The 15,308-nt window shown below is 50.4% G+C and overlaps 9 protein-coding genes across 9 annotated transcripts; 5 read left to right on the top strand and 4 right to left on the bottom strand. All coding sequences in view use genetic code 12, as the record gives it.

Moving 5' to 3' along the window:
* Positions 1–22: 22 nt before the first annotated feature.
* Positions 23–940, top strand: DIURU_004188 (GATA-type transcription factor; the record flags this gene model as incomplete). The annotated part of the gene is made up of 1 exon (XM_034157033.1): positions 23–940. The coding sequence occupies one exon, from the start codon at positions 23–25 to the stop codon at positions 938–940; it is 918 nt and encodes a 305-aa protein (XP_034011051.1).
* Positions 941–1,771: 831 nt separating this feature from the next.
* On the bottom strand, positions 1,772–2,080 carry DIURU_004187 (uncharacterized protein; the record flags this gene model as incomplete). The annotated part of the gene is made up of 1 exon (XM_034157032.1): positions 1,772–2,080. The coding sequence occupies one exon, from the start codon at positions 2,078–2,080 to the stop codon at positions 1,772–1,774; it is 309 nt and encodes a 102-aa protein (XP_034011050.1).
* Positions 2,081–3,185: 1,105 nt separating this feature from the next.
* DIURU_004186 (putative lipid phosphatase) lies at positions 3,186–4,517 on the top strand (the record flags this gene model as incomplete). Its single annotated transcript, XM_034157031.1, has 1 exon — positions 3,186–4,517. One exon carries the CDS (start codon positions 3,186–3,188, stop codon positions 4,515–4,517), a length of 1,332 nt encoding a protein of 443 aa, XP_034011049.1.
* A 93-nt stretch (positions 4,518–4,610) lies between these two features.
* On the bottom strand, positions 4,611–7,022 carry SEC10 (exocyst subunit; the record flags this gene model as incomplete). Its single annotated transcript, XM_034157030.1, has 1 exon — positions 4,611–7,022. One exon carries the CDS (start codon positions 7,020–7,022, stop codon positions 4,611–4,613), a length of 2,412 nt encoding a protein of 803 aa, XP_034011048.1.
* A 419-nt stretch (positions 7,023–7,441) lies between these two features.
* On the bottom strand, positions 7,442–7,978 carry DIURU_004184 (uncharacterized protein; the record flags this gene model as incomplete). The annotated part of the gene is made up of 1 exon (XM_034157029.1): positions 7,442–7,978. One exon carries the CDS (start codon positions 7,976–7,978, stop codon positions 7,442–7,444), a length of 537 nt encoding a protein of 178 aa, XP_034011047.1.
* Positions 7,979–9,342: 1,364 nt separating this feature from the next.
* Positions 9,343–10,377, top strand: DIURU_004183 (uncharacterized protein; the record flags this gene model as incomplete). The annotated part of the gene is made up of 1 exon (XM_034157028.1): positions 9,343–10,377. The coding sequence occupies one exon, from the start codon at positions 9,343–9,345 to the stop codon at positions 10,375–10,377; it is 1,035 nt and encodes a 344-aa protein (XP_034011046.1).
* A 370-nt stretch (positions 10,378–10,747) lies between these two features.
* DIURU_004182 (uncharacterized protein) lies at positions 10,748–11,569 on the bottom strand (the record flags this gene model as incomplete). The annotated part of the gene is made up of 1 exon (XM_034157027.1): positions 10,748–11,569. The coding sequence occupies one exon, from the start codon at positions 11,567–11,569 to the stop codon at positions 10,748–10,750; it is 822 nt and encodes a 273-aa protein (XP_034011045.1).
* Positions 11,570–12,122: 553 nt separating this feature from the next.
* Positions 12,123–13,412, top strand: TUB4 (gamma-tubulin; the record flags this gene model as incomplete). The annotated part of the gene is made up of 1 exon (XM_034157026.1): positions 12,123–13,412. One exon carries the CDS (start codon positions 12,123–12,125, stop codon positions 13,410–13,412), a length of 1,290 nt encoding a protein of 429 aa, XP_034011044.1.
* A 467-nt stretch (positions 13,413–13,879) lies between these two features.
* Positions 13,880–15,301, top strand: ARO9 (aromatic-amino-acid:2-oxoglutarate transaminase; the record flags this gene model as incomplete). The annotated part of the gene is made up of 1 exon (XM_034157025.1): positions 13,880–15,301. The coding sequence occupies one exon, from the start codon at positions 13,880–13,882 to the stop codon at positions 15,299–15,301; it is 1,422 nt and encodes a 473-aa protein (XP_034011043.1).
* Positions 15,302–15,308: the final 7 nt, after the last annotated feature.

Genomic DNA, 15,308 nt, shown 5'->3' with positions numbered 1-15,308 from the left:
GTCCGACACCCCCCACGTGTCGATGAACCAGCTGGTCGACGACGTCTGGAAAGTGTACCGGGTCGCCCGCCACTGTGCCCACCACCGCCCGCGGATCGAGAACATCGCCCGGCGCTTGATGTACCTCAAACAAAAGGACTACACCCCCGTGGCGGTGGCGCCGCTCCCCGCGGTCGCCGCCACAGTGGACCCCCCTGGTTGCGAGCGCCGCGGCGCCTCTTGGGAATATAACGGGGGCGACCACCACCCCGACACCGACCTCCAGCAGATGGGCGAAGTGTGCTTGCCTCAGTTCTCCTTCTACGACCACCCACTGACGCTGACGACCCCGCTGGCCGACGACGACCGCTACCACATGCCGACCACCTTCCCGCCGCCCCGCGCCCCCCAAATGGCGTACCCTAACCCGTTCGCCCCGCCGACGCCGCCGGCGCCTATCCACCCCCAGACCCAGCCGCCCCAGGTGCCCCACCGCTATGGCGTCTACGACCACTTCAACAACGGCGCCATGTTTGGCAACAACGGCACCGTCAACCCGACGGCGCTGGCGCACGCGCTACTAGCGCACCCCGACCCCCAGTTTGAGTTTGGCGACGTCGACCTGAGCTTCACCACGCCGCTACCGCTGTACGTGTCGCTCACCGAGTTGGGGGCGATGCTGGAGGCGGCGCCGGCGAAGGACAAGCCGCGGCTGCTGGCGAAGAAGCTCAAGCCGCCGACGGAGTGTCTGAACTGCGGCACCACTAAGACGCCGTTGTGGCGGCGCAGCCCCCAGGGCGAGCCGCTATGTAACGCGTGCGGCCTCTTCCTCAAGCTCCACGGCGTCGTGCGCCCGCTCTCGCTCAAGACCGACGTCATCAAGAAGCGCCAGCGGCGCAAGGACCTGGTGCTGAAGCTGAAGAGCGCGTCGAACTTGAAGGACTTGGAGTGGCTAATTTGATAGATCTATAGACGGACGCCCTCGCCGGTAGACAGAAACGGCTGTGGCTTGATGCCCGGGGCTCATAATGAATGTTCACGTTCAGAGTTTAAATCTCGTAGCCAGGTAATTGTGGCACCCCCCCCACCCTTGTTTTGTTGACGTGCGTGGGCGTGGGCGTGGGGGAGCAAGCGATTCGGCCCGACGAAGCCGACATTGTGGCCACCGCAGCTATAGCCGAAGCCGGGCGGGACAATAACCAAACGACGCACCACGCCCGCCCGCCTTGGGAACCCTGGCCACGGCTGTTGCCAACGGGTGCTCTGGGATCCTTCCTCTGCCGGCAATTGTCCCCCGCGACATTTGTCGGCTTCCGCCCACCGCTGTGGCTGCTGTCGTCGTTTCGGGCCATGTCGGACTTTAGCGGGGAACACCATGCACCTACCACGGCACCCCAGGCAAGCTTACCCCCAAGAATCTTCCTATCCAAATGGCGTTTAATGGTGACAGGTCGCTAATGCTGATAATGATTCCTCTCGTAGACAACGGTCTAATCAGGCGTCTGTGCTCGTGACGTTCAGGGGGTATGCATTATTTCGTTGATAACCCCCCCTCCTCCCCCTCCGATGTCTAACAATTGACGCCCTGCATGGGTTTTTTGTGGCCGCGAAATTAGACTTCTAAATTATTGACGAAAGACGACTGCTTTCACGTGGCACCGCCCACAGTGCCCGTTTTTGTGTATTTCTTTCATTTCAGATGTGAGTTAAAGCAGACACTGAGGAGGTCGGTGTTCCTTTCCACCGAAAACCTGGTTGTGTTGTGTCTATTAGGCTATGAAAACTCTATACTTTAATTTCGGCGCCCCACCGCCTGAGAGAGCGGCGACGGCCGGTACTGCTGGTTGTGTAAATTGTTAATTTGTGGTGGTGGTCTAGCCTTAGCCGTGATTTCCTGAGATTTAATCCTTAATCTTGTTGCTTGTTGACGCCGTGCTAGTTGCTCCAATCCGTCGATATCGTTCTCTATGAGCTTAAGATACGCCTGGATCGCCTGGTAGCTCTCGCCCACAAGCTTAATCTCCTGACGGAGCGGGTGGGCTGCCGTCAGACCAAACTGCCACGAGAGGTTGTCCAACGCATCAGCTAGCGGGTTCTCCATTCGCCCCACGATCTCAGCTAAGAAAAGCGGGACGAAAGACGTTTATATAATCCCGATGCATTAGCTGCAAGCAGGCCCTTTGCGCTCGGTAGCTCGTACAGGGCGCTAGCATCGGCACATACGATGAACCCCGTCCCAATTGAGCTTGGTTTCTGGTCATAAGGCGGGGTCAAGTGGAGATTTAGTGGTCCAAAAGGCGGTATCCAGCGTTTGGCCCTGGTTATTTCATGTGGTGATACATCACCAACATGGTGCATTTAGTCAGGGGAACTTGTTTGGAGAGTGCTGGAAGACATCATTAGTAGTTCCTCTTTGATTCTTTTTACTTCATCGACGTTGGATAGAACGTTTTTAGATCAAGAATGTGATACCATCGGATCTCGTTTGGGGCATACGTTCCCCGTTTCGTCGTCTCGATTGCGCTTTTCAAGTATCTCATACATATATCACATGCGTCAAGTATAGTACAAATATTGTTCTTCATACAATTCGAAGCTTGGCCAGCCTACGATAGCCGTAATGCAAGAGGGAAGTAATAGCAGATTAAGCGATCTACCCTCTGATTTGCATTGTAGTTACTCGAACGGAACCCTAACAATGTGCTTGAAATAATTGTAAATTGAAACTTTTTATGCTGAAAGCCTTCGTCTAAAAATCGTGTTTGTTTTCCGCATAAACCTTATATTGCACGAGCCGCCTAGGATAGCTAGAAACGGCGTTAGGTAGACCTACTTTCTCCAAATTAAATCCCCATTGGGTCCGTAACAATGCCTCTCGTTCTCCATTGTTGAGTCCCTGACGAACCTGCTACTCGTAGAAATCGCCATTTTTCACATAATGCTGCCATAATTTGTTATATTGGAGTAGAACTGGGGTGCTACGCGTACCTTTTGGGCACTAACACCATGTGAAACCATTACACCAAACAACCGCTCGCCAACACTAATTCGCTGAACAGAACCAATTATTCAATTCGTATGGGTGAACCACTTCGAATTTAACTTGGATAGATTGAGTTTGTATTGTGAATAGTAAAATTTCACTACGTGTTCCTTAGCCGCCATGGTACAACCACCGCGCCGGCGTTCGCGTGCGATTAAGTGTCATGAAGGAGTACGTGAGGGCCTACCTGCCACGTCCTCCCCAGACGCGATTGCACTTCAACTGGAAGTTTGTCGTGTCACTCTTCGTGGTATGGGTGAGCGTCATCCATTTTTTCGAGCGGATCCAGCCGGGCTGGTTGATTGGCCGGTGTCAGTGGAACCGGTGGGAGCAGGCTGCCCCCGACCACCACCGGGTTGCTATCATCGCTGATCCTCAGATCATCGACGACTATCTGTATCCTAAGCTTCCCCGCTGGTTCCAGAGGGTGTTTGAGTTCTGTGCCGATAACTACTTGCGGCGAAACTACCGCTACATCGAAGGCAACTTGGACCCCGATACCGTCATCTTCCTCGGCGATTTGTTTGATGGGGGGCGTGAGTGGAATACTACCGGTGGTGACGACGTGTGGTTCAATGAATTCAAGAGGTTTCTGCTGATATACGACTTGAGCCTGAACCGGCGCCATTACTGGAGCGTGCCTGGGAACCATGATATTGGGTTCCAGAATGTCACCAAAGCCAAGAGTGACCGGTTCGCTCAGTTCTTTGGCGAGTTGAACCGCGTGGTGGAGATTGGCAACCACCTGATCGTCATGATTGACACTATCAGTTTAAGTCACCCTAACCCTGAGGTTAATACTGAGGCTAATGAGTTCCTCACCAACTTGGAACAGCATATTGTCCATCCCGATAACCCTCGCATCTTGTTGACCCACGTTCCCTTATACCGGTGGCCTGACAAACAACGCTGCGGACCTCGTCGCGAACGCAACCACCGCTTATTCCCTTTGATGCGAGGCGTTGAGTACCAGACGGTTATCGAGTACGAGATTCTGAAGCGAATCATGCAGACAGTGGGTCCCACGCTCATTCTCGCTGGTGATGACCACGATTATTGTGATATTAAGCAGGAATTTACCCATAAAGGACGCGACATGGTCGCCCGAGAAATCACGGTAAAGGCTGCTGGCATGACTGGCGGGGTCAAATATCCCGCAATCCAGCTTCTCAGTCTTCACACTGGCGGTGACAGCAACTCCTACTCCACAGAAATGTGCTACATGCCTGCCGCCTATCTGCTGGTGAAAACATATGGTTACCTCTTCATGGCGTCAGTAGCATTCTTGGGGCTCCTATACTTGTTCCCCTCCAGACTCAACCATTTCACCAAGCGCACAAACCAATTGCTTAACGACTCACGCTTGAAGCAGCGTTGGTACTACTGGGTCGACGAGGAACGCAACTGGCTGGGATTCTGGTTGCACTTGGTCCTTGCTTTCGTGATCCCAGTAGGGATCTGGATATTCTACGTTCGCAGTCTCTACCACGTGTGACCTCATTGCATTTTACAAAAATATACGATATGACTTTATGAACCTTCAGATCGGATAAACACTGACCTTTCCGGAAGTGCCAGCTTACTTTCCCTAGTTCAACAATAACAGTTCCATCATCTCACCCATGGTACGCTTCTGGTGGAAGTCAGCACGCTTTTGTACGTACTGTCTGATGGTATAAGCTTTGAGCGTAGCAAGCTTACCTTCAGTGACCAATGAGTCGATAAGACCGTACAGCACCGTGAACAAATTGCCGATTTCCTTGAGCAATTGGAATTGATCCGAAAGCTCTTCGATGCCCCATTCGTCAATAACCATTTGGTAATGCAAAACATCCTTGGTGAGAACGATACCACCGGTATAGTCAACGGTGAACTTTTTGTAGTGTTCCAATAATTGGTTCAACACATTCATCCCGATGCGAATAAGTGCATTCTTCAAGTTTGCCCCATTAAGCAGCTTCTGCACGTAATAGTATACTTCTTGCAAGTACTCCAGAAGTGCTTCACAAGCTTCGGTGTCCTCTTCACCATCGATGGCATCGGTCAAGAAATCCTTCTTCTTTTGCTTGGCCAAGAGTGTAGTCACCTTATTGGCAATGATCTCAATGGTGTCATTCAAGATAACATTGAGACCGATTTCACACTGGCTAATGAAGTTGTTGGAAAGCAGAGACATCCGCTGCTTGAGAGCCGGAGTGTTGAGGGCACACGGAATAAAGATTTGCTTGATGACAGCGGTCACAAGATAAAGCATCAGAGTGACATGACCAAATAATGGCATCCACGCCCACAGCTGCGGGTTGTCGAGAAGGCGATCGTAGGAAACCTCAAGTCCACCGAAAATGTATAAGGTACTGAAATCGAAGATAACGATTTCAAGTAGTTCCATAGCGTACTCGGACAGTTTCGTCGGCGCTAATTCCATCATCCGAGCGATCAGCTCGATAGAACTCTTGAGGACTGTCTCTACCGTCAGAATCTCAAGCTGAGAATCGAAATTAGGTTTCGGTTCAAGGTGAGGCTGGTCAGACAGCGACCCCATTGCTGCAGTCACTTTTGATGCTTGCTTTTTGGCATAGATCTTGAACTGTTGCAAGCGTCGGTTTTCGGTTTGGATCTGATCTTGTTGCTTGAAGGGTTCAATGCGTTCGCGGATCTTATCATGTAATTGCCGCAGTTTGAGGGCATCTTCATTCGCGGTAGTGAACTGGTGGATGTTTGAATAAATGATTTCAACCAACAGCCGCTTCTCCCGAGTCCAGTATTGGTCACCAAGGAACTCGCTGAAAATCTCGTAGAACCCCAGATTCACCACTCCCACGACTTCATTGTCGCGATCAAACTCGTTGGATACAAGGAAGTCTTTGATATCCAGAGTGAACTCTTGGACAAGCAAGTACAAGGTGTGCAAAATCCGCACATGCGCCAACATCCCCACCGTAAGCGAGAAACTAAGGATCTCCAGCACCCGCTCGTAGATGATTTGTAAGTAGACACGTTGCAAGAATGTTCGTAAAACTTGAGTTGGCTCCTTGAACACTTGAAGGATGATACGCAGCTGACCTTTGATCGCAAACTTGAGGCGGTCTAAAACTTGCTTAGTACCAGGATCCTCGATCTTGTCGACAAAATTAGGGTCTTGAAGCTTTACCCAAACATCTTCGGCGTCCAATAAACTAGGTTCGGGATCCTCTGGCGGACTGAGAAGACTCAGGTTGGTGTTCTCAATGAAACGTTGCACCACCAGCCCCCCGCCATTGAAGTCAGTGAGCACATCCGCAGTTTCTTTCATCTTGGGAAGGTCATCATACTCCCAAGCTGTTTGGAAATGCTGAAGCCACCGTTGTTCCAGCGACTCGCAGAACTCTTCAATTCTCTCAACACAAGTTTTGGTGTGCTTAGTGGCATCCTCTCCCCCAAGCTTTTGGCCAAGTGATCGTAGCTGTCTCAACGTACGAGCACATTTGATTTGGTCTTCGCGTCGTTTCAGTGACCGTAACAGGTCCAATGGTTCGTAGCCGCCTTTGGTGTAGAACCCGTGGAAGGCTCGGATCAAGAAGATAGTCTCCTGTGAACGGTCTCTCAGCGCACTGATCTTGGTAAGTTTGCTTCCCAACGGGTTTAATCGTTCGACAACCTGAGAGATTTCGGCGTCGACGGCGTCGAAGTCGGCATTGGCCGCGTCGATCTTGTTTGAGAGACGAACGACGTTTTCCGAGTGCTTAAGTTCGAATTGCTCGGTGTCCCGTTCCGAATGAGAGCGCTGTTTTTCTGCTCTGCCTTCCAATTGTTTAAGCTCTCGAAGTGTCAGCTCAAACGTCCGGATGTATGGCTTGGGATCGAGGTACTCCAACTTGTTGACTTCCTGGCCCTTGTTGAAGTGATCTTTGGACAACTCCTCGATGAACAGAGTCACCGACATCCCGTTGAGGAAGTTGTCCAAATTGAGGAGCTTGCGGATGTCTTCATCGAGGTCATAGATCAGAAACGACGACGACATGGCCTTGGTGGTGGCTGGAGAATTTCGAGTGCGGTCATGTGACCTCAAATACCCCCGATGTCAACAACCATGAAGTGGATAAAAATTAAGAAAAATGACCATAGCTTTTGATTGAATATCGATTTTATGTACCCAATTGATGGTCTTACGACTGTTGCTACTTAAGTTTTTGATGACGATTCGCATTCCGTGATTTTTCAGTAATGCTCTCTATTTGAATTGTGAGTCTAAACCAATACTCGAACAGTAGATGATGAAGTAAACTACGAGTTATTTGCTTATTCACCATAGCAATAACAACTCGTGGTGTGTTTTTAGCAATTATTTGCACTAATCGATTTCTTAGAAGTACAAACAACTAATGATCATACAAATCCCACGATAACCAGATCATGGGAATAGTGTAAGACTGGCATTCACTAAGACTCCTCAATTGCTTCTCCATCCAAGGAAACCAGCCCCACAGAGGTGAGAGACTCGCCCCGAGATACAATAATATCCTCAAGATTATGTGAATTCAAGGAAGCCTCCGACACCAACAGCTCTCTGCTAGTGATACTGGTCAAATCCACTGACCGGTGGCGCTGGGGTGTATGGTCTTCCACACTTAAGTCATCGCCTGCGATGGCAATTTCGGCATTTTCCACCACCTGTTGATATCGAGTCTCGCGAGCGATGGCACCCCGAATCTGCGCCAATTGCTTGGTAAGCTGCTCAAAAATAGCCCGCTTCTGTCGGGCCTGTGCTCTGATATTGGCTGCCTCCTTCCGCCACTCCTGGCGTACGCGTTCTTGCTGCTCGAGCTGGGCGCGATAGTGCTCCATCCGATCCTTCTGAGCGTCGAGCAGTACCTTCAACTTAGCCACCAGTGCTTCCGTATCACGGAGATCGCTGTCAATGTCCTCGGTGCCTTGGGCCTCCCGGAGCGTACCCCGTAAAGCGGTCTTACTCAGCATGAGCTAATTGACGAACTGAGAGGGGATTGTTTTTGGTGTCGCATGTGAACCGAAGTGTCGGAGACCGCTGGTCGTGGGCAGGTGTAGTGTATGCCCTAAACAGGTAACCGAGCCTCGAAAAACCTTGTTATTAGGCTTTGGTAAGCGCCAACCCTACGTTTGCTCCGGAAGTTGCGGACATATACGCCGGACATATACGCGTTCTAAGGTTGACGGGTTTCGAGGCGCCCGCTTCCAGTACCATGCTGACGCTTAAGGCAGGGGTAACATTTCGCAACAAAAACGAGGTGACTGTCAGCTTAAGGCCACTAAAAAAGAGAGGATGACAGGTCGATTCGTCAAAGGCCACGGCTATCGTAATCGATCGTAAATTAAGGTCGCGGGCCTCGAGCCCAGAGGTCGTATCCCGAGTTGCCATTGGTTGCGCTGCGAACATACGGTGCCCGTAGCAGAGTCCAAGACCAGTGCTGATAATCGATTACCACGACCGGATATCGAACTTTTCTCAGTACACGCCACAAAACCGCCGACAATAAGGTTCATCTGTGGTCTAGCCAGTGACGTTCGGGTGAAGGTAAACATTATCCCAAAGCAGTCATTTCTTGCCCGTTCGCGTTTTGGCTAGCGGCTACTTACTATGACGATTTCCTTCTATTGTGGGGGTGGTGACGTCTCGGGTCTCGGCGGTGGTCGCGGAGCGGTAGCAGTTTTTGCGAGTTTTACTGAAGACGGAACCATGTGCCCCGCCTGGCTGTACCTTTGGCAAGAAAAGCAGGACATGGTACCCCTGGCGGGCGACGTTAATCTCGCCCCAATGAGGGTAGGCGAGTTAGGGTTAATTGGCAACGCACCCTATTTTAGGCACGCGCAGCAGGGCTCGTGGCGTTTAACTAAATCGCGGTAGGAAAGTGCTGAGGTGAGGGTTTCGTAAAAACGGGCCCCGAAATCAAAAATTCGATGTCACGATATCGTGTCTGAAGATGACGGTTAAAACGGGCGGGACGTACTAAATAAGTCACGCCGCAACTAACGCCGACGAGCAGATACTCGTCAATCGGCCCTGCCGATCGTCACCACGTCAATAAGCCTCCCAGTGGCCTGTGAAGGCTGGCGGGTCCAAGAAAACGAGCACTACCGATTTTGGATATGGTCAAGGGCACTCATCTGTTATGCTTTCCACCTAACGAATAATGTCGGACTAAAGCCAAACACTCCCGCATCTGGTTAAGGGAAATCCCCACCTGCAGCTAGTCCATTGCCTAATCGGGTAATGAGACGTGGGTGCCGACCCCGAGCAAGATCGATATAAAGTGCCAATAAGCCACCACGAGAAACCCACTCCTCAACGTCTTTGTCCTCCCAGTATGAAGTTGAACGTCGCTACCGCCACTGTGGTCTTGGCCGTCCTCGGCTCGGCCGCCGCCGAGTCCGTTGACTACTCGATCTACGAATCGACCGCTATCTCGAAGAGAGAAGCTCAACAGGTCGAATTGACCATCGCTAGATTGGCCGACTTGCAATCGAAGCGCTCGGAACTCACCTACGACGAGTTGGCGATGCGTGAATCGCAAATCGTCACCGACGTGCTCACCGCCATCAAGAACACCAACTTGGCGCCCAAGATCATCAAGTGGTTGGTCACCGACCCCACCCTCGGTCCCTTGGCCTCGAACTTGATCGTCCAATTGATTAAGAACAAGGTCATCAACTTGGGGGCGTTGCTTAAGGCGTTGAACGACTCCGGTCTCGCGGTGCAAGTGGTCAAGGACTTGATCAACGACTGTTCGTTCTACGCTGACATCTACAAGCTTGTGTGGAACAACATCAAGAACTTGCCTCAATTGATCGGCGACATCATCAGCGGCATCGGCAAGCGTGAAGACCTCCCCGAAGGCGGCCTCATCGTCCCCAAGCGTGACTTGGCTCCTCGTGACTCCTCCGACGACTTGGTCACCTCGTTGATGGAATCGTTAAAGGACTCGGGCTTGGCCACTCAAGTGGTGAGACAATTGATCACCGACCAAGGCTTCTTGGAATGGGGTGCCGACCTTATCAAGCAATTGTTCGAAGAAAAGGCCCTTTCGTTGTCCGACGTGTTGGACGCCGTGGTCCAATCTGGTCTCGTCCCCTCGTTGATCGACGGGTTGCTCAACTTCGACACCATCAAGACCGTCATCGTCAACGCCCTTGCCGCCGCCTTCGGCAAGTGTAACGGTTCGTCGTTGACCACCGCCTCGGCGCCTCCCCCGACCTCGGTGTCGAATCCCTTCCCCACCGGCACCGGTACCTCGACCACCGCTGCCCCCGTCCCCACTAGCGGCGGCGGTAACCCCACCCCCACTAAGAACCCCAACCCCAACTGTAAGAAGAGAAGAAGATCTTACAACTACAACTACTAAACGGGTAGTTGTACTCACGGCTCTGCTGGGTAGGGCTTTATACCTTTGTTTGATTTGTTTGTTTTCTTAGTTTTGCAATCTTGGTACATACTGTTAGGTAATACATTTTATCCTAAACTCAATTAGTAAGCGCCTGTTTGAAGTACAGCCTCGTTCAATCTTGACTTCTGTTCGCAATTACCTCTGCGTCAGTGTGGTTGTTGGAAGCACTGTACCGCCAATTACCTTCCCTTCCATTTCTTGCCACGTCTAGGTCGTCCACGCCTACGTCTAGGTCTGTAATCCGTCAGGTGAGGGATAGGCCGGTATTCTTGCATTTTCCGAAAGATATCCATAGTGATCTTTGGTAAGGCTAACAACCGGTCGGCCTTCAGGTAAATGTGAGCGAACTGGCGTTCCTCATACATGAGCATGTACTGGAAAGTCCGAGGGCAGTCCACCTTCCCTTCAAGGCTTCAAGTCGGGGGTGGTTTCTGAAGACACGATTCAACAGTAACCGGTCTGCCTCGTCGGAGACCAACATGTGTGAAAACTCGTTGCGATTAGAAGGTTGGGTGACAGCCATCAACTTCCGGTATACGATGATTCTCAGGGCGAGCGGCTGCTCCTTCACTCGGTAAAAAGCGTCAGCAATCTCTTCAATAGACGCAGGGACCTTGGGGCACACTTCCTTAAATGCCGTCCGCGCCCACAACTTGAAGCGTCCAAGCACCCGCTCTTTGAACACAAAGGCCAGGAAATAGTCAACGTAATCCTCTTCAAAACTTCGAGGAAGATTCGAAGAGCATTCCTCCAACAAGGCTTCGAGTTGTCTGGAGTCGGCGCAAGCAAGATCAAAGGGGCCACCCGAGACATTACCGGCCGCGAGGGATTTGGAAAGGCGGCACCGGAGGTAGCGTTCTCGAGCATCCTCGTCGTCAATGGCAAGAAGCATCTCCCATTCATTATCGAGGATGACCTTATCTTCGTCAAGTGAAACGTATATAACAGTATGGGCTTGGGAAGCCGTCACCACCTGAGGGCGACGGACCCATTCTCGGAAGAGATTGATGATCCATCGCATGTTGGTCGCTTTGCTCACTTCATCCGGGGATCCTTGTTTAACAAGGGTGTCGAAAGCGCTTTCTTGAGGGCCGGTTTCATTGACGTTCAAATCAATTGGCAGGTTAAAGTACGATTGTGGGTCAGCCATTGTAAGCTAAGTCTCTGGATCGACGCTAGCCACGCTACCCAAAGTGGTAGGATAGAGGAGTGGTCTTAGTCTCAGCTTCTGTTGGTTGGGTTAAGCTAAGTAATGGAACCCTTAGATCAGCGACGTAGTGTACTCTCTCACGGGATCTCGAGCATTATATAGCTGCGGGGCAACCGATGCTTTTGCATGTAAGCTCCTCATATTGTCTGATCTCTCGAAGCCCCCAAGTCTCAATGTGGCAGGTTGAAGGCAGTCGCGAGGGGTATAGCCTCGCACGGGATGCCCTGCGACAGTCTGCGCTTAGTATGTATATATATATATTTTCGCGTCGCGTCAACACATTACTGTTAACAATCGCATGCCAGGGTAAGTACAAATCGCTACCACCATCACCAGTGAGCCATACTAACTTCTCAGGGAAACCATTACCATCCAGGCAGGTCAATGTGGTAACCAGGTTGGGTGTCAGTACTGGCAGCAGCTCGCCAAGGAGCACGGGATCGCTGACGACGGCACCTCGGCGCCGTACCCAAACACGGACGAATACCGCTTCATGACTCGATCCGACCAACCAAACTACCAGAATGACCGCACCGACCGTCCTGAGCTTTTCTTTACTCTCTCCGACCAGGTAAAATACACTCCCCGTGCGGTCCTCATCGACCTCGAACCGCTGGTGGTGACCAAAACCACCAGTGTACTCCCAATGATCAATCCTCGCAATGTGCACTTATCAGACAAAGGCCTGGGAGCGGGTAACAATTGGAGCAACGGTTACGTTTACGGTAACGAACACCAAGAGGAGCTTTTCAACATTATCGATCGAGAAGCCGATAAGTGCGACAACTTGGGCAACTTCCAGCTTTTTCATTCGGTCGCGGGGGGTACTGGGGCTGGTGTAGGTTCGTTGGTGTTGGAGCTTCTCAGTGACCGGTACGGCCAGAAGAAAATGATCAATACGTTCAGTGTGTTCCCCTCTAATGAAGATACCAGTGATGTGGTGGTGCAACCGTACAATACGATGCTCACGCTCAAACGCTTGATCGATTATTCAATGGCAACTTGCGTCTTCCACAACGATGCCCTCAACTCAATCGAAAACATCCTATTCAACAACAAGAGTCTGAGCAACCTACAGCGATTTGAAGCTACTAACATACTTATTTCCTCAGTCTGTGCCCTGGTCCTGAACCCCCTAAGATTCCCCAACTACGCTTATGCCCTGTACGAGCTGATCTTCTCAACCCTTATTCCTAGCCCCGAACTCAAATTTTTGCTGTGTCTGCTCGCTCCGTTCACTAATGAGTTGCTGAAGCACCCTTACATCAATGAGTTTGATATGGTTTTGGAGTTGTTCAAAGATGATTACAAGATGAACCGAGTGGAAAGGCCACAGGAGTTGCGACACATACTGATTATGAATTATCTTATTGGCGACAATTTGAACCAACAAGATATACGCAAGGCCGTGGCTAAGATCAGCCAACGTGTCAATTTCGTCGACTGGGTGCCTCTGGCAATTCAAATGGTGAACGGCCGTAAATCACCCTTCGTCAGCCAGCCAAACGAACAAAGACAATTGAGTGGCATCCAGCTTTCAAATAATACTCTGATGATATCCATGTTTGAAAAGATTAGCGAACAATTCGATCGGTTGTACAAGCGAAAGGCTTATATCAACAATTACCTCCCTGTTACGATCAGCGACGAGGCATATGAGGTGGAACTGATGTTTCAAGACAGCAAAGAATCGGTGTTAAGGGTAATTGACGAATACAAAGCGTGTTGTAAAGCGGATTATCTTCTTGACGATGTTTTAGATGAGGATTATATGGCCTCTTGATGACGCCAGACAATTATCGATGTATCTCCTCACTGGTGGTGGAGATACTACCTCGCTCGAATCGAACCAACCGCTATGTACGTGGCTACCCTGCTGAAAATAAAGTCTTTGCGCTACAAGTATGTCCGGTACGTACGACAGGGTTGACAATCTCATGTATATGAGGTGCCTGCAGAGAAAACTGTGGCGGGACTCTTATCTCTCATTTGGATTTAAGCTTCGCTGCCTGATAATAAACACATTCAAGGATATTTTAATCAACCAGTAGATCTTTTAGACGACTAGCGGACTTTGTCTTCGGCATTGCGTCATGCACCGCAAAACTGATAAGAGATCACCAGATGGTTGAGCGAGAAATAACTATTCGTTTTTGTTGGCCTCGTCGAATTTTGAATTGAAAAACTTATGGGCCCATTCTCTACCATCTTCTTGATATTTGAAAGCCGCACCGAGCACTATTAATAATCATGACATATCCCGATATCTTAAGTCAACGGTCAAAATGCCGTAAAGTTCCTTTGTTTATGACACCGGTTAAGTTTCCTGAAGGCTTCACCCCAGCAAAGAACTCAATTACTTTGAATTACGGCGTCCCGAACCAGGGATTCTTTCCAATTGCTCAGGTGCAAACCTCAGTGCTTGACGCCCCCTTTGGTGCCATTGACAACAACAAATACACCGTGAATACCGTCGAATCCGATCCTAATACCATTGATTTGGCCAACGGTTTACAATATGCCAATTCGAATGGTCTTCCCCAGATCAGAGAGTTGGTGTCTCAGATTGTCGAGCGCACTCATACCCCGGGTTATCCCGAATGGAAAATCACCTTATGTTGTGGAGCCTGTGATGGCCTCAATAAAGTGATGAATGTGTTATTAGATCCGGGCGACACGGTGTTGATGGAAGAGTTCACTTTCACTCCCGTGAAGGGCTACGTCGACAACTTCCAAGCTAAAGTTGTACCAGTGAAATTAGATCTCACCGGCAAGGGCTTAGACGTTGACTACTTGACAGACTTGCTTGCAAACTGGGAGTCCAAGTACCCTGATCACAAGCGTCCCAAAGCATTTTACACCATTGCTCTGGGGCATAACCCTACCGGCATTACGCAACTGAAGCAACAGAGACAACAGGTGCTTGACTTGGCGAAGAAGTACAACTTTGCCATCATTGAGGATGACCCCTACGGGATGCTTCAATTCCCAGACTATGAACTGAAACAATACTCTCAACCCACTCTGGTTGACACATTCCTTGAGGAATTGGTGGAAAGCTACCTGGAGTTGGATACCGAAGGTCGGGTGGTCAGAGTTGAAACATTTTCCAAGCTTTTTGCTCCAGGCTTGCGATTGGGATATATTATTGCCAACCCGGAGGTGATCAAAGCCATCGACGCTGTCAGTGACGTCACCACTAGAGCGCCTCTGGGTGTACTGATGCTTATGGTCAATAACACGATTCGGAACCAGTTTGGTGGGGTTGATGGCTTCATTAGATGGGTGATGAAGGTGAAGGAAGAGTACCACATTCGTCGTGACAAGCTCTTGGACGCCCTCTATCATTCCGAGGCTTACAAAAAGGGCTACATTTCATTTAACCCACCCCAAGCAGGGATGTTTGTCAGTGTGGTCGTCAACTTCGGTTGCGAAGCTGCAAAGTTGGCAGAGGAAGTTAACAATTTGTTGATTTATTTAGCTGCGGTTGGGGTAAGCGTGGTAGCTGGGTTAGGCTTATCTGTCGACCCCGAGTTCTCAGGAACCCGCGCCCAGTTTTTCCGGCTTACATTTGCTTGTGCTAGTACTCACGAGGAGTTATCAGAAGGGGGCACCCGCTTCTGTAATGCGGTAGAGCAATTCTTTGCTAATGGCCACGTGTGGAAACAATAGGCCATAC

Source organism: Diutina rugosa, assembly GCF_008704595.1.
Source record: "Diutina rugosa strain CBS 613 chromosome Unknown scaffold51_size91455, whole genome shotgun sequence".
NCBI classification, from domain to species: domain Eukaryota; kingdom Fungi; phylum Ascomycota; class Pichiomycetes; order Serinales; family Debaryomycetaceae; genus Diutina; species Diutina rugosa.
This window is presented reverse-complemented; position numbering and strand designations above follow the sequence as displayed.